Source organism: Chionomys nivalis, chromosome 4 (genome assembly GCF_950005125.1).
Source record: "Chionomys nivalis chromosome 4, mChiNiv1.1, whole genome shotgun sequence".
Classification (NCBI taxonomy): Eukaryota; Metazoa; Chordata; class Mammalia; order Rodentia; family Cricetidae; genus Chionomys; species Chionomys nivalis.
In genome coordinates, this window is record NC_080089.1 from 107,147,182 (window position 1) to 107,175,069 (window position 27,888).

The following is a 27,888-nucleotide window of genomic DNA, read 5'->3' on the forward strand; positions in this document are numbered from 1 at the left end:
ACCACAGACATGAGGCTGTTCATCTCCGCCTTGCTGTTTCTTGAGGCCCTTGGTGAGTACAGGTACCTGGGGATGTCACCTGCTGGGAAGGTGGGCATCCCATCCCTGCCTCTGCCTGTAGGCACCGTGAACGCATACCTAACGGTTTGAACACACGAGTCCTTGCACCTGTAGTCAGGAAGGTGGTCAGTCTATGGGCACGGTCCTGCTTGTCCTTGTCTAGATTGGAGACAGGAACCTATTCCACTGGTTTAGGGCAGGGTTATGCTTGGGGCTGCTCAGAGCTCCCCAGAAAATCCCTAGGGATGCTGTCCCTTTGTGTCCTTCCAGAACTTTCAGTACCAAATGTACTGCTCTGTTTAGGGAGGAATATAAGACTCAGAGAGGATAAACTCTTTTTTTAAGACACACAGGGACCTGAGTTTAGATTCTAGCTTCTGCAAGGACGTGCAACTGTCGCAAGACATTGCCATTCTCACCTTTGATTTCTTCATTTTAAAAATGATGCGGCCTAAGGGGGGGCAGACTCAGACCTGTCTCAGGGAGTACTTGGGTGCTGTAGCAGTATCCAATCCCATTAGGATATACCTGGCTACTGAGGAAATGATGCCTCCTTCGGGAACGCTGGCTGCTGAGAGCATGTTCAGCTGCAGCACGGGGCTACAGAGGGCTGGGAGGGAGAGTGTTCTGTATTCAGCACCAGTATTTACGGGGTGGGGAGCTTGACATAGCACAGAGTCTTTTATTCACCCAGGAGCAGGAAGGACTGCTCGCATTGGCTTCTCGCCTTCCTTGTGCCAGTCCTTGGCTCCTTTGGTTCCCTTCTTTTCTGGCTCTTTTCATGTCCAGAGTTCATCCATTGCCCAGCTATACACCTCCCTATTTCTGCCCCTCCCTGTCCTCAGCGCTGTCCCTTATTGCATACGGACCGTCCTTTCCCTCACAGGTCCTCCGGCCACGCCTTCCCGGCTCAGTCACTTAGACATCATTCTGCTCTGTCCCTCCGCAGGCAGCACTCCCTTCTCCACCCTCCCCTGCAAGTCTTAGGGTCACTGCTTCCAGAGAAGGCTTCTTTGTACCAGCACTGGGGACCTTCCTCCCCCATGGTCTGGCCCTCCACCCTCTCTTAGCCCTGCTGCAATGGCACCCAGGGATCTTAGAGAGGCAGGCTAGTCCAGTGGTCAGCAGTGCTGGTGCCCAACTGCCTGGGTTCAAATTCTACTTAGCTGGAAAGCCTTATCACTTGATAAAGCTACAGAATGCCTGAGAGTGTGAGAGTGTTGACAGAAAGCACCCTGAGGGGTGGATGAGGTGACTCACTGGGTAAAGGTGCTTGCCACCAAGACTGAAGACCCGAATTCTAATCCCAGAACTCACACAGCGAAACTACTAATTCACTTTCTATCTATAAATTTATTCTTTCTGATCAAGTGTGGTGGCATGCACCTTTCAGCACTTGGGAGGCAAAGGCAGATCTCTGTGAGTTCAAGGCCAGCCTGGTCTACAGAGTGAGTTCCAGGACAGCCAAGGCTACATTAGAGAAACCCTATCTCAACAAAAGGCCTTTCTGACTTTTCCCATTAATGCAGTCATCCAATATTTTGTCTTGTATGCAGCGTCCCTCACCTAGAATAGATGAGGCTTACTCATGTTATAACATATATGTACTTCTTTCCATTTTATAGCTGAATAATATTCCATTGAATGGATGTGCAACATTTTGTTCAGCCATTCACTATAGTGTTGGAATTTAGGTAGTCACACAATTTAAAAATTTTCTTGATAATCTAAATAAATAATCCACTATAAATATCAATGCTAAGTATTTATGTAAACATGTGGTTTGTTTTTGTTTGTTTTGTTTTTTTTGAGACAGGGTTTCTCTGTGTAGTAGCTCTGGCTGTCCTGGAACTCTCCTTGCAGACCAGGTTGAACTTAAAATCACAGAGATCTGGCAGCCACTGTCACCTGAGTGCTGGGATTAAAGGTGTGCACCACCATGGCATGGTGGAAATTTATGTTCTCATTTCTATGTGCAATTGCCAACTTGTTTCCCAAAGTGGCTACATTATTTTTCAGTCTCAGCAATGCATGAAGTTTTCCATGTTTGCAATGTTAAGATCTAGTTTGTACATAAGTAAAACATGAGCTATAATCCCTCCCTGCTTCCCTGCCAGGTTCATCTAGGACAAAGCAGGTGGAAGTCAATAAAAACAGTTTTTGGACTGGACCATCTTTTGGCGGGTAGGAAACATATTAGCCATAAGAAGGAAAATAATCTAGGGACTCGGTCACCTGTAACTTGTTGAATCTCAGCCCTCCGGCCGGGACAAAGTTCCCTGTGGTTCCACAGCTTAGCTTAACTAGAGGAGAGTGGCTGAACGTGATCATGTAACATGGAGGAAGGAGGGCAGTGCCATGGGCAGTCTACAGAACTCCACCGGATGGCGAGGAGGTCTCCTCCACAGCCGCTGCTGGACTCCTAACTCCTTCCTCTCTTTCCCCCAGGACTCTGTCTGGCTAGGAAGACGACTGTTAGATGGTGTGCCGTGTCAAAACCCGAGGCACAAAAGTGTTCCAGGTGGCAGAAGGCAATGAAAGAAGTGGGTGGCCAGCCACTCAACTGTGTCAAGAGATCCTCTACCCAGCGGTGCATCCAGGCCATTCTGGTAAGTTAATACCACAACTCGAATAAAGGAAAGCAAGGGAGAGCAGCCGAGTACAACTGGAAAGTCTCATCTCTTCCTTCTGCTTTATTTTCTATCATTTGGGAGCAGTCCTCTTCATTCACAGGAACTGGAGTCTCTTGCTAGTGAAAGACAGACTGACATTGAGAGACCCCCTGTGGGGAACCTGGGGTCTTATTTCACATTGTTCACAAGAACAAAGCAGAGGCAGTCGTATCTGATGGATGTGTCATGTCTCTAAAGCCTTGAGAAATAAGGCAGACATGGGCATAAGTGCCATATCCCAACTGTTGGGCAGGGATGCTAGACAGTATCAAGACACATGTCCGCCTTCCAGTACCCGTGTAAAAGCTGGATGTAGTGGCTTTCACGCGTGGTCCCAGCATCCAGGAAATAGAGTCAGGAGGGCCTCCAGAGTCTAGACAAACTGGTGAGCTCCAGGTTTGTCTCCAAGAGTAAGATGGAGAGAGATGGAAGGCAGCTGAAGTCAAGCTCTGGCCTCTACATGTTCATGCCCTCTCATGTGTGAGCTCATACACTGCATACGTCCCCAAGACTGAAAATACACCTGGAGTCAAAACAGGTGATAGAGTGTGTAGACCAAACAACTTGAAATATAAATGGCTGTGACAGCATGACCAAGGATGACTGGAGTGGAAGTAGACAGGCACATGTAGAGGGTACACACAACTTCAGGAGTCAGAGCCCAGGGGATGCTTACTCTGCACAGCAAATGACTTCTGACCTGTGCCATCCTCTTCGAGGTAGGACATGTGGACATAAGGAAAACTAACTCACTCTGGAGCTCTGAAATACCATTTGCAGAGTTTGCTTTTCTCCTGAAGCATGTCTGGTCCATTATTTTTCTCTCTTCTTGTTCTTGTTCTTCCTGTTCTGGTTCCCCCTCCTCCTCTTCCTCCTCCTCCTCTTCCTCTCCTCCTCCTTCTTTTTGTTCTTCTTCTTTCATCTTCTTTCTCCTCTTCCTTCTTTGGTTTTTTGAGACAGGGTTTCTCTGTGTAGCCTTGGCTGTCCTGTAACTTGCTTTGTAGACCAGGCTGTCCTCAAACTCAGAGGTCCATCTCCCTCTCCCTCCCGAGGGCTGGGATTACAGGAACATGCCTCCACTGCCTGGTGTCTGGTCCATTTTCTTTCAGACAAACAAAGCCGATGCTATGACTCTCGATGGTGGTTCGATGTTTGATGCAGGAACGGCCCCCTACAAACTGCGCCCTATTGCAGCAGAAATTTATGGGACCAAAACTCGTGAGTTCTTCCTAGGGACTCTTAAACCTGGTGGCTGTGTTGTGGCCGTGGACAAGGCTCTGTGGAGTCAGAATGCATGAACACAAAGAGGCTGACCCAGTCAGCATCATACACTGAGGAGCTGAGTCTCTGGACTCTGGATGAAGACAGATCCTCCTGATGCATGTGTCTCCTTCCTAAGGGGCTTGGGTGGAGTGGGATCTCCCATCCGGACTAAGCTCTGTCCATTTTCTCTGTTCCCTTGCAGAACCCCAGACTCACTACTATGCTGTAGCAGTTGTGAAGAAAAGCAGTAACTCTCGTCTGAACCAACTGCGAGGCCTGAGGTCCTGCCACACAGGCCTTGGCAGGAGCGCTGGATGGAATATCCCCATAGGGACCCTTCGTCCATTCCTGAATTGGGAGGGGCCACCTGCATCCCTTGAAGAAGGTAAAGTGGTTTGGGGGATCCTGGGTGGTCTCAGGTGGGAGTTGTTATTCTCATTGTAGGCCCAGGCCACTTTGGCATAGATGGGCATCTGGGATGAGTCCAAGGTTGGACAGAGACTGACTGATCAACTAGAAACAGGGGCCACCACACCAATAGCTCTAGGAGACGTCAATGAGTGTTCTCTGGGCAAAGATGCACCGCTGGGTTCCCAAGACCACAGTACTGTCCTGTCCTGCAGGATGGAGGAAAGGGAGTCTGTCTGTGGGGGTCACTGCTGGGGGACAGGGCTGCAGTGGCTGGGACTGGCTCACACTCTGTGGTCTACTTCTCTGTGTTTGACAGCGGTGTCCAAGTTCTTCTCAGAGAGCTGTATTCCCGGTGCCAACAAGGATCGCTTTCCCAACCTATGTAGCTTGTGTACAGGGACAGGCGCAGCCAGATGCGCCTCTTCCCCAGAAGAACCGTACTCTGGTTATGCAGGCGCTTTCAAGTGAGTGATACCATCTCTTTTCCCCAGTGGTCCATGGCCATGCAGCCTCAGAGGAGGGTGACATTTCCCTTGGTCCCCATTAGTGCACAGCCTGCTGAGGATGGAAATGTGGTTCTTCTACAGCTGTGCAGACTGAGAATCTGAGTCCTAAGAAGTGGCTGGCCTCTCTACCGTATGTTCTTCTCCATCCCTTAGAGGCCCAACAAGGCCCCAAATTCTATACCACTTTGATGGCCGCCAACCTGGCAATGGTTGCTTCTGACCGCCTCCTATTGTCCTAGGTTAGCTAACTTCTGCTCTCTCCCATCTGATTGGGGCAGCTACTGTGACGGGGCCATTTTGTTCAACTCAGGTCTCTCTCTAGAGCAGGAGCGTGTGACCTCAGGATGACTTATTCTTCCACCCTCTCCACCTATGCCAAGACTCAGTGCCTCTTCCCCAGGCTGCTCCCGGCCCTCAGGCACTTTTGTCCAGTGACTTCCCTACCTCCTTGCTGGCCTAAGCACATTTGCACACTCGGTCTGGAGAGAAAGAGTTACATGGCCAGTGACTTGGCTGGGGACACCAAGTCTCTAACTGCTTTTGTCTCGCTTCCCAGGTGTCTGAGAGACAACGCTGGGGATGTGGCTTTTACCAGGGGAAGCACCATATTAGGTAAGGGCAAGGGAGAAGCTGTGGGTGCAGTCCCCACTATCATGTCCGTTCATCGTCATTCAGATGTGCAGGTCACCAGAGTCCTCAATTTCCAGCCACACTGTTATCAAGTTGCCTACAGGGTCCAGCTCTTATTTTAAGTTTTTCTTAAAAAAAGAAAAACTCCAAAAATTAATTTTTATTTTATGTGCATGGGTGTTTTGCCTGCGTGTATGTCTGTTCACCACATGAATGCCTGGTGCCTTAAGAGGCCAGAAGAAGGTGTCAGATCCCTTGGAACTGGAGTTGCAGATGGTTATGAGCCACTGTGTGGGTGCTGGGAATCAAACCCAGGTCCTGTAGAAGAGCAGCCAGTGCTCCTAACTGCTGAGTCACCTCTCCTGCCCCCACTTCACACTCTTGAAATCTCTCCTGCCTGCTCCCATTCTCTTTCCTCTCATAGACACTCCTACCAAAGAGCTTGTCCTGTCTCCTCCAAGATGGACGTGACTTTAGAAAGTGAACTTCACTGACTTGTGTCTGGATTCTAAGTCCATAAAGTTTTACTGAATGCTAAAAGCTACGTTGCCCCAAAGTCTTCCACTCAGCATTGAGGATCAGAGATTGATCCATGGTTTTACTATATGGGCAATTTGGTGACTCTGACAATAGTGGATGATCTGTGGAGCACTTCCGCCATATTCACCTCTCTACCACACTAATGATGACAGCCAGCGGCGCTGTCCTCCTTCCTGCCACACGCTGTCGTTGTGCAGTCAGAGGATATCCATTATGAACATGATTGCTAGGTACAGACAGGCAGAAAGCGGTGTTGTGCCCAGGATGACCCCAGACAGGTCATCGCAGTCCCAGGACCCTAAGGGAAAGGCCCCCACAACCCCAGGATCTCCAGAGAAGCGTAGCACAGTGGTGCATGCCTTTAACCCCAGCACTCAGAAGGCACAGTGCTGGGAATTGTTTTGTCAAACTTCTTTATAAAAATAGCACTTCCACTTGGACGGGGATTGCATGAAATTTAAATTGGCGCATGGAAAAATTAACGTACCTATAATGTTAAGTTGAATAGTCTATGACAATAATGTGGCTTCTCCCTTCTTGATTTTTTTTTCTCTTTTTTTAAAAATAAGGCTGAACATAGCACAGCCTGCTGGCCTTGAATTCCAAACATAGCTGAAGATAATCTTGAATTCCTGTGCCAAGTGCTGGTATTACAGGCACGCATCACAATGCCAGGCTTATACACCCTTTAAAAGCATCCTTGGATAGGCTGTGCTTTTTTTCTTACTATGGAGCTTGTGCAGTTTTCAAGTCAAAGTACCCAATTCTATATTAGTTTGTGTTCTGTTATTACTAAAAATTATTGAGTGTTACAGGTCGACCCTGTGGCATCTTACCCTCCGAACTTTCTTCTAGTTTTTCCACTGTCCTGTTGATTTTGTAAGCCTCCCTCTCTCTCTTTCTCCCCACTCTTTCTTTCCCTCCCTCCCATTGAGCTATATCCCTAGCACCTATCGTTTTCCTCTTTTTACTTAAACCAAAAAAGTATTTATTTGTGTGTGTGTATATGTGTGTACGTGTGTGTAGTACACATGCACACATGTGTGCAGGCCAAGTCCAGAGGAGGACTTCATAAACCTGCTCTCTTTTGAGCAGGTGTCTGAGACAGGTTCATGCCCTGAACCTTAATCTTGCCTTTCTGACTAGTCTGGGTGGCCAGCGAGCTTCAGGGATCATTTGTCTTTGCCTCTGAGTTTATAAGTGTGCACCACCACCACCCTTTATAAAAACAAGTTTTGAGGGTTTGAACTCAGGCTTTGCACTCATGTAGCAGGCACTTTAGTGACCGAGCCATCTTCTCAGGCCCAGATTTTTGCCACTGTTATTCTTCTGGAGATGTTGGTGAGGTAGCTTCCCTTGGCATACACCCCCCATCACCTTCTCTTTTGTTTTATGGGATGTAGCTCCGGCTGGCCTCAAACTTGCTATATTGATAAGGCTGGCCTTGAACTCCTGATCTACCTCTCAAGCACTTGGATTGTGTGTGTGTGTGGATACCATGACAACTGACTTATCAGGCCTGTCTCTTTGTAATGACCTTTTTTGTCAGAGGCTGTGGGAACCTTGACAGAACTTGATCCGCCTCCTTGAATCACGGAAGTAGCTGCTTTAGGGTTGAGTTTAGCACGCTCGAGTACTTTCTGGAGATTCTCTCTACTTTTCTCAGTATCCAGGACCAAGTCAGTCTTTTATGATTCAGTTTTGTCAACTCTGTGATCAGAATTCTGTTGGGGAGAAGGGGAGCCGCAGCTCATGGTCACGGCCAAAGGTTGGCTCATCTTTCCCCTTCTCCCTTCCTGCCAGAGGAACTACCAGAAAAAGCCGAAAGGGACCAGTACAAGCTGCTTTGCCCAGACAACACCTGGAAGTCGGTGGAGGAGTATAAGGAATGCCACCTGGCCCAAGTCCCTTCTCACGCTGTTGTGGCCCGAAGTGTGAGGGGCAAGGAAGACGCCATCTGGGAACTTCTCAGCCAGGCACAGGTACACCCACCTACAGTCCCTGAGGCCTGATTAAGTTTGGGATGTGTGTGGCGGGCTCCCCTTGCCTAACTTCTGCAGCAGAGAGAGCTTAAGGACTGTGGGCGCCGACCCTCCTCTGGATAGCAGAAACATTGGAACCTTTCCCGGTATCAGCCCCGGGCAGGCTCTCTTTGGCTCCAGCAGAAGCAGGGGACAAGGCGATATTCTTTGGTCCCCAAGGACCTCGAGACAAAGCAGATTTCCAGGGAGTAAGCTATAGATGAGCTTGTGTCTCTGCAATGGGAAGAGGCCCTGCGAGAGAGGATGTCACCTCCTGCTTCATTAGAATTATCCCCAAGTCCCGGGTAGCCATTCCCCAGTTCGTTTCTGGCCATAATTCTACTTTTCCGCCAAAAGGACAAGTTTGGAAAGAACAAAACATCGGAGTTCAAGCTCTTTGCCTCCCTAGCGGGACAGAAGGAGAAAGACCTGCTCTTCAAAGACTCTGCCATTGGGTTTTCAAGGGTTCCCCCGAAGGTAGATGTTGGCCTCTACCTGACCTACAACTACATCACATCCATCCAGAACTTGCATAAAAGTAAGTAAACCCCAGGCAGGAACCCAAGGGAGCACCAGGCAGGCAGGAAACTGGGTGAGCTCTGCTCTGGGGTGGTTTCTGCACCTCTGGTGGGAGCGTCACACATCCACGTGTCTTCTGTCAATCAAGTCAAGGTCATTGTGAGAAATGTCTCCAAAAAATGACCCGGACACCATATTCCTCTGTGTGTGTGTCAGGATCCCAGGCCCTCTTATTAAGTGAGAAACAGAGACACTAGCCAAGAAAACCGGGACCTGGGGGGTTACTCCAGAGGCTAGGTAGAGCACCCCTTGTGTGCCGGGATTTGAACTTGCCTGGAGAGATTACAATGGGCTGAGTGAACTTGTCTATGTTCTTCCTACTCTTGGGGAGAGGTAGTCTGAGGGAACCAGGAAGCTATGCTGTGGTATGTGATGGTGGTTAGGGCCTTATGGGTGGTCAGGGCTGAGTCCTCTAAGCCAGCTGTTGGGGTATACACTAGTTTCCATGTCATGGGGCTTTTATTCCAAGGAACCAGAACATTAGGCGCATGGTTACACTAAGGCCTGATGGATGGACTAGAAGTCAGGGAAGCCCACCAACAAACAGAGGTGAGGAACACAGAAAACCTTAGTTAAGGCCTGAAGCGGTTTGGGAGCTGTGATGGGGAGAAGGGAAGGATGAATGACTCCTACACAGATTCTTCTGCCTCAGAAGATCCAGGAAGGAACCTGATCCCCAGGGAGGACAGAGTGGGAATGAGGCAGTGCCTAAGTGTCTCTCACCATCGTCCCTCCCCACAGAGGAGAAGGACGTGGCCGCCACACGTGCCCGGGTCACGTGGTGTGCGGTGGGCAGCGAGGAGAAGCGCAAGTGTGACGAGTGGAACAGAGCGAGCAATGGCAGGGTGACCTGCACCTCGTTCCCCACCACGGAAGACTGCATTACCTCAATCATGGTAGGGAGCTGGGGTCACGTTTGGTGTAGGCAGCGGGCTTCTTGGGCGCAGGCCATGGGCATCTGCTTACAGTGAGGTTGGTCACTCAAGATGCCACTGTAAAGGAGGAAAGCCCAGAGCGGGTGGGCTTGGGGCCACGCTAGCACATTGCTCATGAAGGAGCAAGCATCTTCAAGGTCTGAAAAGCGACTTGTGGGATTTCTACCCTTTTCATTAAAAGAACAATTTAGGGTTATTGGGGTAGTTTAGAAAATATGGAAGATTTGCTTCTCTCTCTCTCTCTTATACACACACACACCCCACTTGAATGTAGTTTCAGAGATATCTACAAGAGTTTTGAAACTTCTCATTCCAGTTTTCTTTTTATGTACAGCTTAGAGCAATTCTGGATTGTATGGGTTATATACTTTGATCCATTTAAAAAATAAACAGTATATATATATATGTATGTATATATATGTGTGTATATATATATATATATATATATTGTGTGTGTGTGTGTGTGTGTGTGTATTTTCAAGACAGGGTTTCTCTGTGTAACAGTCCTGGCTGTCCTGGAACTCGCTTTGTAGACCAGGCTATCCTTGAACTCACAGAGATCCACCTGTCTCTGCCTCCTGAGTGTTAGGATTAAAGGTGTGTGCCACCACTGCCCGGCAGGAAACATTTTTTAATATTTATTTTACTTGTTGTGTACCTGTGAGTGAAAGAGTGTATTATGGGAGTCACATGCATGCAGTGGCCTCAGAGGCCAGAAGAGGACATCGAGTCCCCTGGAACTGGAGACAGCTGAGAGCTGTCATGTTGCCGCTCGAACTGTACTCAGGCCTCTGGAAGAGCAATGGGACCTTTAACTGCTGGGCCAATCTCCAGCCCCCTCTAATTATTTTTAATGTAATTGTAAAGAGATGGTGACTGGAGAAAGTAGCTTTGCAACCTTGACAATCTGTGTTTCTGTATGGGGTGTGGTTTATTCATTCTAGCCATGAGTTGAGTTGATGAGCCAGCTTCTGGGTACCACTCTGCTGTGCTAATAGGCAGATGTTTAGCTGAGAGCAGTTGTTCTCATCGTGTCTAGTCAGGTACAGGAACAGTTCTGTCCACAAGACAGAGAGTGAGGGTCTCAGGTGTGTGAGTGACCTGCTCTGTCTCTACAGAAAGGAGATGCCGATGCCATGAGCTTGGATGGAGGTTACATCTACATTGCGGGCAAGTGTGGCTTAGTTCCTGTGTTGGCGGAGAACCAGAGTAAGTGGAGCTGATGTCCATTCTGGGTCATTGCATACGAGGCTGACATGGGAGTCGGGAGGTGGGACCCCACTCACTAGATCTCGGAGAAGATGGGTGAGAGAAGCAGGAGAAAGAATAAATGAAAGGGGCCACCCTGTCCCTCTGAATTGACAGATTGTGAGTAGTTTACTTCTCGATCAAAACAAACATTTTTGGGGGAGGGTGAAATGAGTCATCAGATAAAGACACTTCCTACCTGAGTTCAACGTCCCAGACCCACATGGTGGAAGGGATTGATTCCCATCAACTGTGCTCTGACCTCCACACATGCGCCACACATGCCATGTGCACACATACACATATACACACACACAAAAGAAATAAATATGACTTAAACTTTTTTTCATAGAACAACACAGAAAAATATACAACTCAGTGACATTTTACAAATTGCACCCATATACTGGCCTCAGGAATCACCTGGTGCCCTGCTGTCAGCACAGTCCTAAGAGCAGTAACTCCTGATTTCCAAAGACAGAAATCACCTCATCTCTCTTTTAATTATGGGAGAAAGAACTGCATGTTTAATGTCTGCTGTGTCCCGCTCAGGATTGTTTTTGTGATATTCACTCACATAAATGTGTGGCTGTAAATCATTCAGTCTCATGGTTGTAGAATATTCTCCTGTATGACTCTGCCATAGTTCTTCACCATTGCCTGGGGATGGCATTTGGGGGTTATTATTAATAGCACTGCTATGGTCAGCCATGTCCTTGTCTATGGTGGAAATGTCTAGTCCCCCTGCATTGAAATGCCACATCATTCTTTTTGAATTTGGTCTTGTTTTGTGGGGATTTAAACGTTTATGGCTTCTCAGTAACTCTGGGTATTCAATGGTGTTCCGCTTGTCTTTGTTCTTCAGAATCCCCCAAAAGCAATGGCTCTGACTGTGTGGACAGACCAGCGGAAGGTGAGTCGGGGTCAGGAAGAGGCAGGGGGATCCTAACCTAATCACCAAAAGAGGCTGACCATCATTCACAGATACAGATAATTCATGGAGGAACAACTATAATTAATGTTTCTATGGACCTACACGCTTGGTGGGGAACTTCCGTGTGGTGACTCAGTGCAGGGTGATGTGGAAAGAGACATGTCACTCTCCACTTCTGTGTGTTTGAGGAGACAGTGGCCTGGAGAATTCCCCAGTGCCCGGGATCTCAATCTTAGCTAGAGACAATGATGGTGCAGATCCTGGCCTTGAACCCGAATGTCCAGCATCAGCAAGCCCAGGCTCTGTGTTCTAGACCCAGCTGCTTGTAGAGTCAGAGCTTGCTAAGTTTTGGAGACTTGGCTCTTGCCCTCAGAGGGGATGATACATTTGACAGCAGAACTCAATCCTATTAATGTCCTCACCATGCTGGGTTGGTTGTACTCAGCTGAGTGGTCCTCGTGCGCATGCCCCCAGCATTCATGCAGCAGCTGATCTAGTGGTCATCACTGCTCTTGCCTAATGCAGCTGCAGACAGCGATTTGTGCATTGTTGAGGCCACTCTCATTGGTCAGTGTCTGTGCCCACAGGTAAAGGTTATAACTCAGCAACTTATGTGGCTGTTTGGGGACAGTTCCCTGTAATCACTTTTTTTTCTGTAACTTCTTCTTCTTCCTTCTCCTCCTTCTCCTCCTCCTCCTCTCTTCCTCTTCTTCCTCCTCTTCCTCCTCTTCCTCCTCTTCCTCCTCTTCCTCCTCTTCCTCCTCCTCTTCCTCCTCCTCTTCCTCCTCCTCTTCCTCCTCCTCTTCCTCCTCCTCTTCCTCCTCCTCTTCCTCCTCCTCTTCCTCCTCCTCTTCCTCCTCCTCTTCCTCCTCCTCCTCCTCCTCCTCCTCCTCCTCCTCCTCCTCCTCCTCCTCCTCCTCCTCCTCCTCTTCTTCTTCTTCTTCTTCTTCTTCTTCTTCTTCTTCTTCTTCTTCTTCTTCTTCTTCTTCGAGACAGGGTTTTTCTGTAGCTTTGGAGCCTTCCTGGAACTAGCTCTTGTAGACCAGGCTGACCTCAAACTCACAGAGATATGCCTGCCTCTGCTTCTTGAGTGCTGGGAGTAAAGGTGTGTGCCACCACCACCACATGGTCCTGTAATCACTTCTTAAGATCAATTTTTTTATACTATTTTATTTCACAGCTCAGATCACTCTCCTTGTCATAGAACAACCTCCCCCCCCCCCAATGGTCAAAGATCTATGGTACTCTCCACTCATTTGCACCCTAGAGGTTAAGATCGCCTGTTACCATTGTACAGGGTACTTTGCCGTAGCAGCAGTTAGAAAGGAAGATACTGGCTTCAGCTGGAGCTCTGTGAGAGGCAAGAAGTCCTGCCACACTGCTGTGGACAGGACAGCAGGCTGGAACATCCCTGTTGGCTTGCTCGTCAACCAGACCAGATCCTGCAAATTTGGTGAGGATGTGGGATTGTCTCCCGAGAGGGTGGGAGAGTGCAGGCTGTGGAGCCTCAGGGAAGGGAGGGGGTAGGAGGTTTGCTGCTTGGCTGTGGCTTGCTGGTCTATTTTAGAATAATTGGGTTCTCCTGTGGTTACTTCCTGGCGCCCTGGAGGCACAGGCTGTTTGCTACAGAACACTTCCTAGTTTCCCCAACGTCACCCCACCCCTATGGAGATCCAGATCTCAATATCAGCTTGCTTCCCCTGGATACCTGCTCAGAGTACTTCCTAGTGTCCCCTAAATGCCTCTCAGAGCCCAACCTATCTATCCAGTGCCCACTTTGGTCAGCATAAACCATGCCCTTCCTGCTGCAGGCTTGGTGATGCCAGGACACATGGCATCTCTTGGGCGTGAGCCCCGTTGTGTTAGGATTAGGTCTTAGGTGCTGGTCGGGGCATATTTGGGGCACATAGTTGCTGTTCTTGCCAATCACCACGGTGCCTCCTGAGTCATGGGACAGTTGCTGCTGTGAGGTATGCAGTTCAGCTTTCTAGAGCCTGACATACGGTGGCTCTTCCAGCAGCGTAGGCTTCGGGAGTCTGACAGCAGGACCCTTGCTCAGGGGACAGGGCTTTGTGTCACCTCTAGTTCCTCTTGTCTTGGGTTAGATCACACAATGGGTACATTTAGGTTAGGTCTAGCTACAAGGAACGGAAGCCCTCCAAATGCCAGAGGCTTAAGCAAGAAGGGTGCTTATTTCTCTCTCACAGAAGAGAAGTTCAGGAGAGAGAGTGTTGTCTAGAGTTAGCACAGTGACAGCACAGTGTGGGGACCTGGGCCTTAAATACTCAGTTACTTCGTTGGATGTGGCTAGTTCAGTACTTGTTTTTACCATGTGCGAGCAGAGTGAAGAAAAGGGAGGGAGAGGGGACAACGGTGTGTGCCACGCCCACCGTGTGTGCATGCATACGGATGCCAGGGAAGAACCTTGGGTGTCATTTTCACGAAGAAGGTCTCACCAATTAGGCTAGCCTGGCTAGCTAGCCTGTCACAGGCAGCCTCCTAGAACCTCCCTAGGCTTGGAATTGTGAGTGCACGCTGCCACACCCAGCTTCTTTTGGTTCTGGCATTGAATTCAGGTCCTCATGCTTAGATGGCAAGCTCTTTAAGGACTGAACTTTCTCCCCAGCCCACACAACCCCCCAACAGCATGAGTATTGTTTTTTTTTTTTTTTTTTTTTTTTTTTTTTTTTTTTTTTTTTTTTTTTGGTTTTTTTTTGAGACAGGGTTTCTCTGTAGTTTTGGAGCCTGTCCTGGAACTCCCTTTGTAGACCAGGCTGGCCTCGAACTCACGGAGATCCGCCTGCCTCTGCCTCCCAAGTGCTGGGATTAAAGGCGTGCGCCACCACCGCCCGGCATGAGTATTGTTTATTAAGCCTCCGTAGTACATTTATCGATTAGAACAATGCCATAGATGAAGAACATCATTACGAATGACCACTTTTAATTTAAAAAATTAAAATATGTTCAACCTTCTGAGTTAGCAGCTAGCTGAATTGTTAATAATCTGATCTATCTTTTTGTAATCATAAGTCTGGTAAGATAGCTTGAGTTTCCTAATGCAGGTAAAAATGCAATAAAACAGTCATTTCCAAATGTAATAGTGTGTATAAAAAAATCCATGCCTTTTAAGAATGTTTCCAGAGAGTTGGCACCTGGCACTCCTGAGCATGTCATATACCATGGGTGTACCAGTTACTGGTATACCCCATACCAGTCACAGGGGTATACCAGCCGCAGGGGTGTACCAGTTTCAGGGGTGTACCAGTCACAGGGGTGTACCAGTCACAGGGATGTACTCAGTTACAGGAGTGTACCAGCCACAGGGGTGTACCAGCCACAGGGGTGTGCCAGTCGCAGGGGTGTACCAGTCACAGGGGTGTACCAGTCACAGGGATGTACTCAGTCACAGGAGTGTACCAGCCACAGGGGTGTACCAGCCACAGGGGTGTGCCAGTCGCAGGGGTGTACTGAGCCACAGGCCACCTTCTTTCTATTGAGAAGCTAGACATACAGGGAGAAGGCAGGGTTTCTATTTCTGATTTAAAAGTACAAATAAGAAGTCAGATGTGGACCAGGTGGACAGTAGGTGGCCTCTGCTGCAGAGAGCCCTCAGGCCATCATGCGCCTCAGCAGAGTTTCCGCTACAAAGCTGTGACAACAAGGCCCTCTGTGTGACTGTCCCGAGCACCACACTCTGAAGCTTTTCTGGTTGCTAGTGGGTCTGTGGCTGGTGGTGGAATATTGTTCCGTGATGATGAGTGTCTTTCCTCTCCTGTCCACATACTGAGCTGAAACCAAGATAGGCCACTCGCTGGGTAAAGACCTTATTGATGCTGGCCAAAAGCACTAAGGTACCCCTTCCTTCTGCCCAGATGAATTCTTCAGCCAAAGCTGCGCCCCTGGGGCGGACCCCAGATCCAATCTCTGTGCTCTGTGTGTTGGTGACGAGAAGGGTGAGAATAAGTGTGCCCCCAACAGCAAAGAGAGATACCACGGCTACAACGGGGCTTTAAGGTGAGTGAGTCTGGGACAGAGGCTGCCAGTGTGAGGCCTCAGCCCTCATCTCAACACAGGCCTCTGTGGCTCTAGGGGCCGGGTGTGGCCTGTCTTAGACAAGTCAGGAGCCAAGTGGGCAGCAGGAGCCAGAGCCTCCTATGACACCAGCATCCCAGAGCATGGAGGTTAGACGGTTAGACGAGGACCGCAGGGGCTCAGCTTAACCGTTCAGCTGGCAACCCATGTGGGGCTTCGGTGTTCTCAAGAGACATTTAGTTATCCCCCTCCCCCACTTGGGTCACCATTACATTTTATGCTTTCACTTTCTCCTTGACTTTGGCCTTCAAGGGGCTGGCGAGATCGCTTGGTGCTCTTGCGGAAGAACTGAGTTTAGTTCAAGGACCCCTATCAGGTGGCTCACAGCTCCAAGGGATCCAATGTCCTTTTTTGGCCTCCACGGGTATACACACACACACACACACACACACACACACACACACACTTTAGCCAGGCAGTGGTGATACATGCCTTTAATCTCAGGACTCAGGAGACAGAAACAAGAGAATCTCTGTGGGTTCAAAGCCAGAGTGAGTTCCACGACAACCAGAGCTGTTACACAGAGAAACCATGTCTTAGAAAACAAAGAAAAAAAAAAGGAAAAAATTAAAAACAAAGCAATAAAAAATTTAAATAAGTCCTTTTTTTTTTTAAAAAGAAATGACAAGGAGAAAGCCCTTTTACAGTGTTATTTTCCAATAGTAATATCAAAAATTAGCTTTCAGATTTCGTTCATTTTAAGTGCTGCATGGGTCAGAACGACTGTGCAGCTCACATGTACTGGAGTATTGTTCTCATGACTCTGCGTAGTGTGTGATGAGGATGTGGAGGCTCCTTCCCCGTCCCTTATTTCTTCACCAAGAGTATGCTTTACCACTAGATGGTGACACAGGTCCTCAGATGACAACGGTCAAACTGGACTTTGAGCCTTTAAATATAAATTTGATCATATTGCTCCCAGGAAACAATGAGATTTTTACTATATGTGGGTGATTTGTAAGCTTTCATTTTTTTGAAGAAAGATTTACTTATTTTTACGTGCCTTAGTATTTTGTCTGCATGTGTGTCTATGTGAGTGTTGGATCTTCTGGAACTGGAGTTATAGACAGTTGTGAGCTGCTATGTGGTTGTTAGGAATTGAACCCAGATCCTCTGGAAGAGCAGCCAGTACCCTTAACCCCTGAGCCATCTCTCCAGCCAAACATTGATTTTTTTTTTAAGTGTACAAAAATTGTCCTCAAAGATTCACAAATAGAAAAGCTACAGTAAGATTGCACTTAGAAATACTAAGTAGATAAGTTTGATGCAAACCCAAGGGCGCCCTGTGACCCATTTTCCTCAGACTTGCAGCATGATATTGATATCATTTCTCTGAAAATACCTGCGCATCGGTGCTCCTGTTTATGCTAAAAGACACTGCTTTGTCTTCTTCACAGTTAAATCTAGAATCTAGACTGGGGATATATAACAAAATAATCCAAAGCTAGAGCCAGGAGTCTTGTTTCCTCTTACATCTATCTAAGATTCATTTAGGCTAGCAAAGGGCAGGTTGGGTTTCATCATGGTATCTTCAGACACACGTGGTGTTCTGTTCCCATTTGTTCCCCTGCACTCTGGCCAATTGCTCTCTGTCTTCCCCAACTCGTTCCATCTTTGCTTCCCTACTACATGTGTTACTCTACTCTCTCTCTTTCCCAGCTTCTCTAAGATCTCTCCCTTCCAGGGATGGGGAGATGGCTCAGCAGTTGAGTCCTGACTGCTCTTGCAGAGGACCTACGCTTGATTCTTAGCAACCACAGGGTGGCTCACAGTCTTCTCTGGCCTTGACAGGGCACCAGGCAGTCATGTGGCACACAGACATTAAGGCAAACAATAATACCCATAAAATAAAAATAAATAAGTGTTTTTGCTTTTTTTTTAAAGATCTCTTTCTTCTCATGATCTTTATTCTGGTTACACACACACACACACACACACACTTTTACATTCAGGCTCCACATCTGAGAGAAAACATGTACTATTTGTCTTTCTGAGTTTGGTTTATTAACACGATAATCTCCAGTTTCATCTGCAGACATAATGATTTCCTTTTTCTTTAATCTTCCATTGTGAATGTGTAGCACGTTTTCTTTTTTTTTTTTTTTATTATTTTTTTTTATTTTTTTTATTCTTTTTTAATTAAAATTTCCAACTGCTCCCCGTTTCCCATTTCCCTCCCCTCCTCCCACACATTGCCCCCTCCCCCCACTCCCCTCCCCCATCCCCACTCCTCTTCTCCTCCCCCCAGTCCATTCCCCCTCCCTCTCGATACTGAAGAGCAGTCCAAATTCCCTGCCCTACAGGAAGACCAAGGTCCTCCCACTTCCATCCAGGCCCAGGAAGGTGAGCATCAAAACAGGCTAAGCTCCCACAAAGCCAGTTCATGTATTAGGATCGAAACCTAGTGCCATTGTCCTTGGCTTCTCATCAGCCTTCATTGTCCGCCATGTTCAGAGAGTCCAGTTTCAACCCATGCTTATTCAGTCCCAGTCCAGCTGGCCTTGAAGAGCTCCCAATAGATCAGTTCCACTGTCACAGTGGGTGGGTGCACGCCTCGTGGTCCTGATTTCCTTGCTCATGTTCTCCCTCCTTTTGCTCCTCATTTGGACCTTAAGAGCTCAGACCGTTGCTCCAATTTGGGTCTCTGTCTCTCTCTCGATCTATCGCCAGTTGAAAGTTCCTGTGCCATTCTCCTTGGCCTCTCGTCAGCTCTCATTGTCCGCCACATTCCGAGAGTCCGGTTTTATCCCATGTTTTTTTTCAGTAGCACGTTTTCTTTATCCTTCATCTGTTGCTTGTCGTCTTGGCTGCTTCCGTTTCATGGCTATTGAAATAGCCATGAGCACCCATAATCATGGCTATGTAAATATCTCTGTCCCTTGTGTATATGCTCAGGTGGGTGCAGCTGGGCCAGATGACAGCTTTAGTTTCACCGTTGTAAAAAACGTCCGTCGTGGCTGCTCAGGTTTCATGCCTGCATTCGTAACCAGCCTACAAATACTACTGGTTCTTAACGTGTAGCTTTCAAGTATTTTTTTTTTTTAATGACTTCCTGCTGTGGTATATGGCACTGCCTCCTGCCTGTCCTTCTGCTGCCTCAGCCCCAAGCTTTGTCCTATCGATGCTTGCATTGCTCTGACTTCTCCAGCATTGTTTTCATATTTAATATGTGGCACGAGGGTGTGTGTCCCTCGCCAGGCACGAAGGTGCCTAGGAGTTGATCTCACATCACCAGACTTTTGAGGCCAGAGCTTTTTATGCACTGAGCCATTTCCTCAGCCCATGTTTTTCATCCCAAATGCTCTGAAATTTTATTTCTCTATGCACATCCTCTCTACTTTATTAGATTGGGCAGTTGGTGGGCATTTCACTAAATCATTCGGTCTTGGAAAACAATTATTTTGTTGACAATGTCTATTCTCTTTTCTCTAACTTCTCTTGAAGCCTTGTTTTTTAAGCCACGGACTCCTGCGGATCACCATCTGATCTCCTACAATTCCTTAGCTAGTCTTTTACTTCCAGTTTTGGCAAAATTTGCTTGGTTTTATAATTTAATCTTATCTCATCTTAAAGCATGTTTGTGGTGAGAACTATTCATTTCTTTTAAAAATGCATTTATTTATTTTATATGTATTTTGCCTACATGTATGTCTGCATACTACCTACATGCCTGGTGCCCTCAGAGTCATGAAAAGGGAGTCAGACCCCCTGGAACTGGGATTATGGATTATTATGAACTGCCATGTAAATGCTAGGAATACAACCCGGGTCCTCTGGAAAAGCAGCCAATGCTTTTAATCACTGAGTCCTCTCTTCAGCCCCTATTTTTTTTTTTTTTTAATTTTAAAAAAATTTTTGGTTTCTTGGACAAGATTTCTCTGTGCCACAGTCCTGGCTATTCTGGAACTCTCTTTTGTAGACTAGGCTGGCCTTGAACTCACTGAGATCTGCCTGTCTCTAGACCCCATTTTTTACTTCCTTTGTGTATCTCTTTGTATTACAACTATTTCTGTTTTGGAACTTCCTTTGTTTGCTTCATGAATGTTTCATTTCATGATATCTTTAATGATATTAAGTAAGTGTAGTTTGTAAAAAAAATCCTCTCCCTTAAACTGTCTCTGAATCTTGGGGTATAATTCTTTTGGTATAACCTTCTATGTTCTCCCTTCAAATATCTGATGGTTTCAGCCTGTTTCCCCACATTAGAGAGTAAGGGGGGGGTGGGCGATTCTTAGTTCTCTACCAGTTTTCCAGTCTTGGTGGTACTGGGCCTCATGGTATGGCTCCTGGCTTGAGCATCAGAGTCTACAGATATTTTCTTGACTTCATCCGATTCTCCTGCTTCTTGGGAAGGATAGTCCTAATATCAGCCTGGGGGAGCACAGGCACTGACTTCATCTTCCAGAACATAGACTTTTCAGTTTATTTTTTTTTTTTTTATGCATGGTGATGGGGGATATTGAGATAAAGGTCTTACTCTGTAACACAGGCTTGCTTCAAGCTCACAGCAGTCCTCTTGCCTCAGCTTCCAGAGTGCTGGGATAATAGCCATGAGGCTTGAGCCGCTTGCCCAGCTCACCTTCTGCTTCTGAGACGTAAGGGCGCCTGTAGGAAGCTCTATCCAGTCACCCTGTTCTCAGCCGCTTTCAATGACACCTTGTCGTTCCAATTGCCGAGTCTTTATGGAGTCATGTGGTTCACGCCAACTTTCCTCTGAGCTGCTACCGTCCCACCTTATGCCACAGCTTTGTCCCTTCAGTTAGCCAGTGCCGTTTGGCCATTATCTTTCCAGATTCCAAAGCTGGTCATTGTTTCTCTTTTATAAGTTTACGGGTTAAAAAAGAAAATCTCACTGGTGTTGTTTCCCTGGCGTTTTAGAAGGAGAGAAGACGCACAGGCGCTTGCAGATGCCATCTTAAAATCTAAATTCCTGGAAATAGTTCCAACTTTTGCATGTTTACTTCCATGGTTTAGTTTTGGGAATGTGTGCCACAAATATTTATGAAAATTCTAATGGTTTCTCTCTTGTGGTCTATTTATTTGGGGAAATATTTTAGGTGCCTGGCTGAGAAAGCAGGAAATGTTGCGTTTTTGAAGGACTCCACTGTCTTGCAGAACACTGACGGTATGTGAGAACGTTTCATTTCCTCTTTCAAAGCAATCTTTAACACCATAGCACACCCTCATCTTTGGGTTTGTATTTGAGCAGATAACACAACTCTTTTCAGACTTTTGACTAGAAGGATTCTATTTATTTATATTCATTCATTCATTCATTCATTCAAGACAGGGTCTTGGGTTTTTGTTTTTGCTTTTTGGGGTTTTGTTTGTTTGTTTTTTTGAGACAGGGTTTCCCTGTGTGGCTTTGGAGCCTATCCTGGAACTCACTCTGTAGACCAGGCTGGCCTTGAATTCACAGAGATCTGCCTGCCTCTGCTTTCCAAGTGCTGGGATTAAAGGTGTGTGCCACCACCGCCCAGCTAGGGTCTCATTTTATAGCTCAACCTGGAACTTACTATGTACCTCACATGAACCTTGAACTCATGGAAGTCTTTATGTCTTGGCAAGTTGAGTTCTGGGAATTATAGGCATGAACTTGTGAATTCTAAAGTCTCTAGCATAGTAGGCAGCATGGGAACATCTGTGATATCACAGTGATTTTGAAGCAATTCACACACACATATACAGATATGTACACATTCACGGACACATGCACATACATACACATCCACACATATACACATTCACACAGACATGCATTTGTATATCTACATATACAAATTCGCACACATACACATCACAGACATACACATATACACACATTCACGGACATATGCACATATATACACATCCACACATATACACACATCCACACAGACATATTCACACACATCACCAGCCATAGTTGGTGGCACCTGCGAAGAAAATCACGGTCTGTCTATACTAGATGAAACAAGCACAGATAGTAATAGTAACTGAATATATGTAGATCAAATTTCCTTTTGAAAAAAAAAAATAGAGAGAGACCTTCCTTCAGCTTGGTCAGAAACTCTTGAGAGTCAGTGAGTTAAAATCCACAGGAACACGTAGGTTATAAAGGATAGTGTGCCAGCCATCATTTGAACAAGAACCTCCCCTCTGGTCTCTAGATTGGGAAAGCAAAACTAGGTGTTCAGCTCTTGCCTGACATTTGGTACTTCTCCTCAGCCTCCCCACCTCTGCCTCCGCAGGCGACTTGCTGATTTGTTCAGTAAGCTGTCAATCCTACCTCTTCTTCCTTTTCCTCTCCCGGTCTGTTGTTTCTGGGTAATGCTTGGGTTAGGAAACCCCGAGTCCAAAATTATCAGTATTAAGTAGAGGAAATTCCGGAGGACTCCAGAGAGTACTCCATGAGGACGGCGAGGTGTTTCCCAGGGAAGGAGAGTCAAGTGCAAGCTTGGTTGACGAGCCTGCGAGCCTGCGTGTGCACACTCAGGCACGCCTGCACTTACACCTGGAATTTAAGGCAACCTGTGTGATATTCAGGGATCAGACTGATGTGGAGGTTCTCAGGTACTTAATAGCTATATTTATTGGAATTAACTAAACACACTCAATAAACTCATGGAGTTCCTATTTTTTCCATCTTGTACTGAAATGAGAGGGAAAAGTTTATCTTTATTTGAAAGTCCGAGTTTGGAAATGCTTTCGAATTGGAAACTGTTTCAAGATTGACATATCTACCGTGTGGGAAATCCTGCACTTGACCTCATGTGCTGAGTCACAGCCTGATTGCAGTCACTCTGGAAACCCTGTGCAATTTGCACATGAAACATAATGGAATTTTTGCATTGCCACCTCCATGGTATTTCATAATGTATATGTAAATGTTCTAAAATTTGAACAAATTCCTAAGCAAAAGTATTTCTAATCCTAAACATTTGGAATAAAGGGTACTCAACATCTTTTCTTTTTTGGAACCTACTAGAAAATATATGGCTAGATAGCATTCTTTTGTAAAAGGAGGGGGCTGGGAAGATTTATGTCAGTGGGTAAAGTGCAAGTCATGCAAGCATTAGGACCTGAGTTCAGATCCCAGTACCCATGTAAGAAGGCAGATGAGGTATCCTATGCCTCTAATCCCAGCTCTGGGGATGCTGGGGTGGAGATCAGCCAGTCTAGCTGAATCAATGAGCTCTGAGTTCAGTGCAAGATTGTACCTCACAAAATGAGTAAAGAAGTGATTGAGGAAGATAGCCAGGTATCACCCTCTCACCTCCACACATACCTTCACAGGCAAGCACACCTTCACATATGTGTATACACACATACAACACACACATACATACACACAAAAACACACACAGACACAAATACTTAAAAGATGATTTAAAAGATTGATTGAGATACAACTTGAATATTGTAGCATCCGCCCATTGTCTGTGTACAGTTTAGTAGGGTCTGGCACATTCAGAGTGATAAACCACCAATATGGTCCCACTCCATAATACTCATCTGAACAACGTGAAGAACCCCTTGCCTTTGTTGGCAGACCACCATCTTTGCTTTTTCAATATCTGCTTCCTGTCAATATGACTTTGCCTGTTCTCATAAATGCAATCACTTGTGGCCTTTTGTAGCTGGTTTTTTTCAACCAAGCATCTTGATTTTGAGTGTCAGCCATGTTACTGCAAGTATGAGCTTTTCTCCCTTCGTTATTGAATAAGATCTTTTACATGGCTGGATGGAGATGCTTGCCATATCTGTAGCCTAATAGCTTGTGCAGGATCAAGCTTCGTTTCGTCTCCTGAGGCTCATCACAGCCTATGTATGCCTTTCAAAGGAGTCATACCAATACAGAAAGGATGCCTTGACCAAGACTAGCTGTGGCTAATGGCACCTTTGTCTCACCAGGAAAGGGCACTGAAGAGTGGGCTAGGAACTTGAGGCTGGAGGACTTTGAGCTGCTGTGTCTTGATGACACCCGGAAGCCTGTGACTGAGGCTAAGGACTGCCACCTGGCCATAGCCCCAAATCATGCTGTGATATCTCGGACAGACAAGGTGGAAGTCCTTCAGCAGGTGCTGTTTGACCAACAGGTATGGGCCACCAGGGTCCCCGAGCAAGTCCTTCACTGCATGAGCTCCTAGAGGAGATGTCCATCCATTTAAGCCTTTCTTTCTAGCCCCTCTGCTTGATTCCCGGGGATAGCATTTGCTCCATGCTGGGAATCTCTCTAGGGGATGAGTTAGGCTCTTTGGTCCTGGACGTGAACTTGTGTCATGGTCCAGAAGAAACTCTGTCCTTTCCTCCCTGCTCTTTCCTTTCATGTCTTATATTAGCGAGCAGGCCAGGCAGGCAATGCTTACGGCAAAGTCCATAGAGCAGCAATCCCAGAGATCACTCCACGTGTGGGAGACACAAGGTCCTCGTACTTACAGATAAGCACCAGGAAACCAGGAATGTCAATCACGCATTGTGCTTCAAGGAGATGTATAAGACGTATAAGAGAGCTGGGAACTGATGTGTTAACCACCTGGTGACTTCTGTGCTATCTGCATGGCCAGGCCACACTGACCCCAGACTCTTCGGTTTATCTCAGTCCATCTATTGCACTTTCCTCCCTGAGACACTTATCAGGAGCATTGTGTGCCTTGAGCCAACTCCCCCAGTTAATCTGTAAGCCGATCTTTATGGAAGATGTCATTTGTATTTTACAAGAGTTTTGATGCAATCTTAAGCTTCATTGTATTGTATATATGGGACGGAGCTGATTAACACCAGGAAACATTTTCCAAATTGCACTGTGCTTAAGTACGCCAAATTGTACGCCTGGAGTAAACTACTCCGTTTCAGATTTGCGAAGTTTGATCAACACTGGCTGATGAGTCATGTTGAACCGGACTTCCTTATTGCTTTCCCATGGATTGATACTCTGCTGGCCGTGGTAACTGTAGGGACCCCTGCACCCATGGATTTAGGGCTGATTGTGTTCTGGGGTGCCCTGACCTAGTCTCACATGCTGGACCTGGGTATACCTTTTGAGCCCAACAGTCCTGGGCGTGGAGAAAGGACTGTTGCTGAGAGGGGCTGAGTATCCTGCAATGGCCCAGTTCCTAGAAGCACGGGAGTTTTCCAACTCCTGTTGCTCCTCTGGACAGCTGGAATGATAGAGTGTTCTAGATGATCAGCTTTTGGGGCAGATCTCAAAAAATTCGTCATCTGACCTCTGATCACCAACAAGATGTTCTACAGGAAGCAAGAACAGATTTAGTAGGAGGAGAGATGTGGAAGGCAAGGTCGGAAGTGAGGCAAAGACTGGGCCTTGGCCAGGGTGGGCAGGCTTCCAAGGGCAAGGTTTGGGAAGAGTCGTGCAAGGCAGGGAAAGGAACACTGCTGCCTTTCTGCTCTGCTCCTTACCCGGGATGAGAACTCTTGACTTTCCCATCTTTTCTTTTGACTACTCATGGACTGTTGGTTCTTTTGACACAGAATCAGTTTGGAAGAACTGGATCGAGGTGCCCAGGGGAGTTTTGCCTGTTCCAGTCTAAAACCAAAAATCTTCTGTTCAATGACAACACTGAGTGTTTGGCCAAGCTCCATGGCAAAACAACGTATGACAAGTACCTGGGACCGGAGTATGTCATAGCCACCGCTAATCTGAAGCAGTGCTCAAGCTCCCGTGAGTGGATTCTAGATGGAATTACTGAGGAAGCAACCTGGCAGAATGTAGCGGGCTTTCTTCTGGGCCGCCAAACCGCTCCTAAATCATGACATGGAGACTTCTTATTAGATACGAATGTTAGACCTTAAATTATGCTTGTCTCATTAACTCTTATAACTTATTTTTAACCTGTTTCTTTTCACCTATACTTCGCTTCAGAGCTTTTAAACCTTTCTTTCATTCTGTATGTCTTCCTTTTTCTACTTCTGTATCTGGATGGCTGGTGGCTGCCTGGCTGCCTGACCCCAGTCATCTCCCAGTTCTTTCCTTCTTCTCTTCTCCTCTCTCTCTCTCTCTCTGTCTCTGTCTCTCTCTGTCTCTCTCTCTCTGTCTCTCTCTGTCTCTCTCTCTCTCTGTCTCTCTCTCTCTCTCCTAGATTCCTCCTCCTACTTGTTCTCTCTGCCCATCAGCCCCACTTATCCCTCAACTGCTTAGCTATTGGCCATTTAACTTTTTACTAGATCAATCAGATGCCTTAGGCAGGTAAGGTAAAACAGCAACACATCTTTGCCTAGTTAAATGAATGCAGTATAAACAAGTGTAATGCACCTTTACATAGTTACAATAATATTCTGCAGTATAAACAAATGTAGTAGCACATCCTTACATAGTTAAAGTAATATTCCACAACAGGAAAAGGTCAAAGTTCAGAGGCCAAAATACATGTAGAAATACAAATTTCTTAAAAACTTAAAATGTAGAGCCAAAACGATGGTTTAGGAGTAAGAGTACCCACAGCCCTTCCAAGTGATCTGGGTTCAGTTCTAAGCATCTGTCCATGTGGCAGCTCACAATGTGTGTAATTCCAGTTCCAGGGGACTTAACACCCTCTTCTGGCCTTTGTGGGTACCAGGCATGCATGGGATGCTCAGACATACATGATGCACGCAAAACACCAATACACATAACAAAATAAATTCAAATATAGGAAGGTATATAATTTAATTCTTGAACACCATTTGGAAGAGCACCTAGAGATGTAGCCCAGTTAGTAGCGTATTTGCTTATCATGTATGAAGCCCTGGGTTCAATCTCTAATGTAGTATAAACTTGTTGTGGTGGTGCACACCTGTAATCCCAATACTTAAAAAGTAGAGGCGGGAGGATCAGATGTTCAAAGTCATCCTTTGCTAAATATGGAGATTGAAACCAGTCTGAGGTACCTGAAACCCTAACCCTATCTCAAAAATATATTTCAAATACATATACATTCACACAGAGAGAGAGAGAGAGGAGAGAGAGAGAGAGAGAGAGAGAGAGAGAGAGAGAGAGAGAGAGAGATCGTTGAAGGACTTTCAGAAGTGATTCTCAAGTTTCAGCATGCACTGACTCCCTGTGCACAGTGGCCTTGTGAATCCCTATATCTGGTCCCCCACTCAGAGGCAGAGGCCTGGCAGACGTTGTGGTCCAGGGGTAGGAACAGGCCCAGAATCTCTTTGTTAGCTGTTCTAAACTTAGGATGATTTTGTCCCCAAACATTTTTGATGACCACAGTTTTGTAGGTACTGCTGGCACTTGGTAGTAAAGCTGGGTAGTTAGCAAACAATGCACAGGATACCCCATCCTACAAAAAGGTTTATCAGGTTCCCCATGCTGATTGCACAGAGATGAGGAGCCAAGTTCTGTATTGATTGGCTTCTTGGGCTACTGTATTGCAGGTTGATCTAGGGCTACTGGATAAACCATGTGAACAGGTAGCACTGGTGTAGAGGCCACGTGCCCAGAGCTGCTTCCCATGCATGGCACAGTGACTCACCTAAGGCAGATGCTCAGCCACTGTTTGCAGACGAAGGATGAGCAAATAGATCGCTCTTCACTGTGCACATTTTAGGAGTCAGAGGACCACGAGTGTCTTGTGGACCTGAGAGGTGTGAGCTGATTCACTTAGAGGTGAAGTCAAGTGGCCCCCAGGTCAGAGCAGGAGGCCACAGCTCCTAGAAGAGGCCGCAGAGAACACATGGGGGATGAGGCAAGCCCTGACTCACAATGGCAGGGCAAGGGCTGGGCTAGTGTTTTCAAGACCTCTTTGATTTATAGATTTGAGAAAAAAAATCTGTTCCTGAAAGTCCTGCTTTCTGTGTCCCACAGCACTCCTGGAAGCCTGCGCTTTCCTTACCCAGTGAAAACACCGAGCCAATGGCCAAGTCTTCCCAGGGAGCTTCAGCCCAGATCCATGGCGTCTTGGGGCCTTGCAGAAAGGGGGGTTCGCTGATCATCTCTTCTTATAACTCTCTGCTGTCACTTTAGGTAGAAATAAAATGAGAAATTGTGTGGGCTTTCTCTTCATATGAAAT

General features: G+C 46.7%; 1 protein-coding gene across 1 annotated transcript; it reads left to right on the forward strand.

Annotated features, from left to right (window-relative positions):
* On the forward strand, positions 1-27,871 carry Ltf (lactotransferrin). The gene is made up of 17 exons (XM_057767774.1): positions 1-52; positions 2,509-2,669; positions 3,842-3,950; positions 4,198-4,380; positions 4,723-4,870; positions 5,469-5,524; positions 7,886-8,064; positions 8,461-8,641; positions 9,424-9,578; positions 10,736-10,826; positions 11,731-11,778; positions 13,097-13,252; positions 15,672-15,813; positions 20,949-21,016; positions 23,785-23,969; positions 25,363-25,552; positions 27,683-27,871. Exons 1-17 carry the CDS (start codon positions 10-12, stop codon positions 27,715-27,717), a joined length of 2,130 nt encoding a protein of 709 aa, XP_057623757.1. The 5' UTR covers positions 1-9; the 3' UTR covers positions 27,718-27,871.
* Positions 27,872-27,888: the final 17 nt, after the last annotated feature.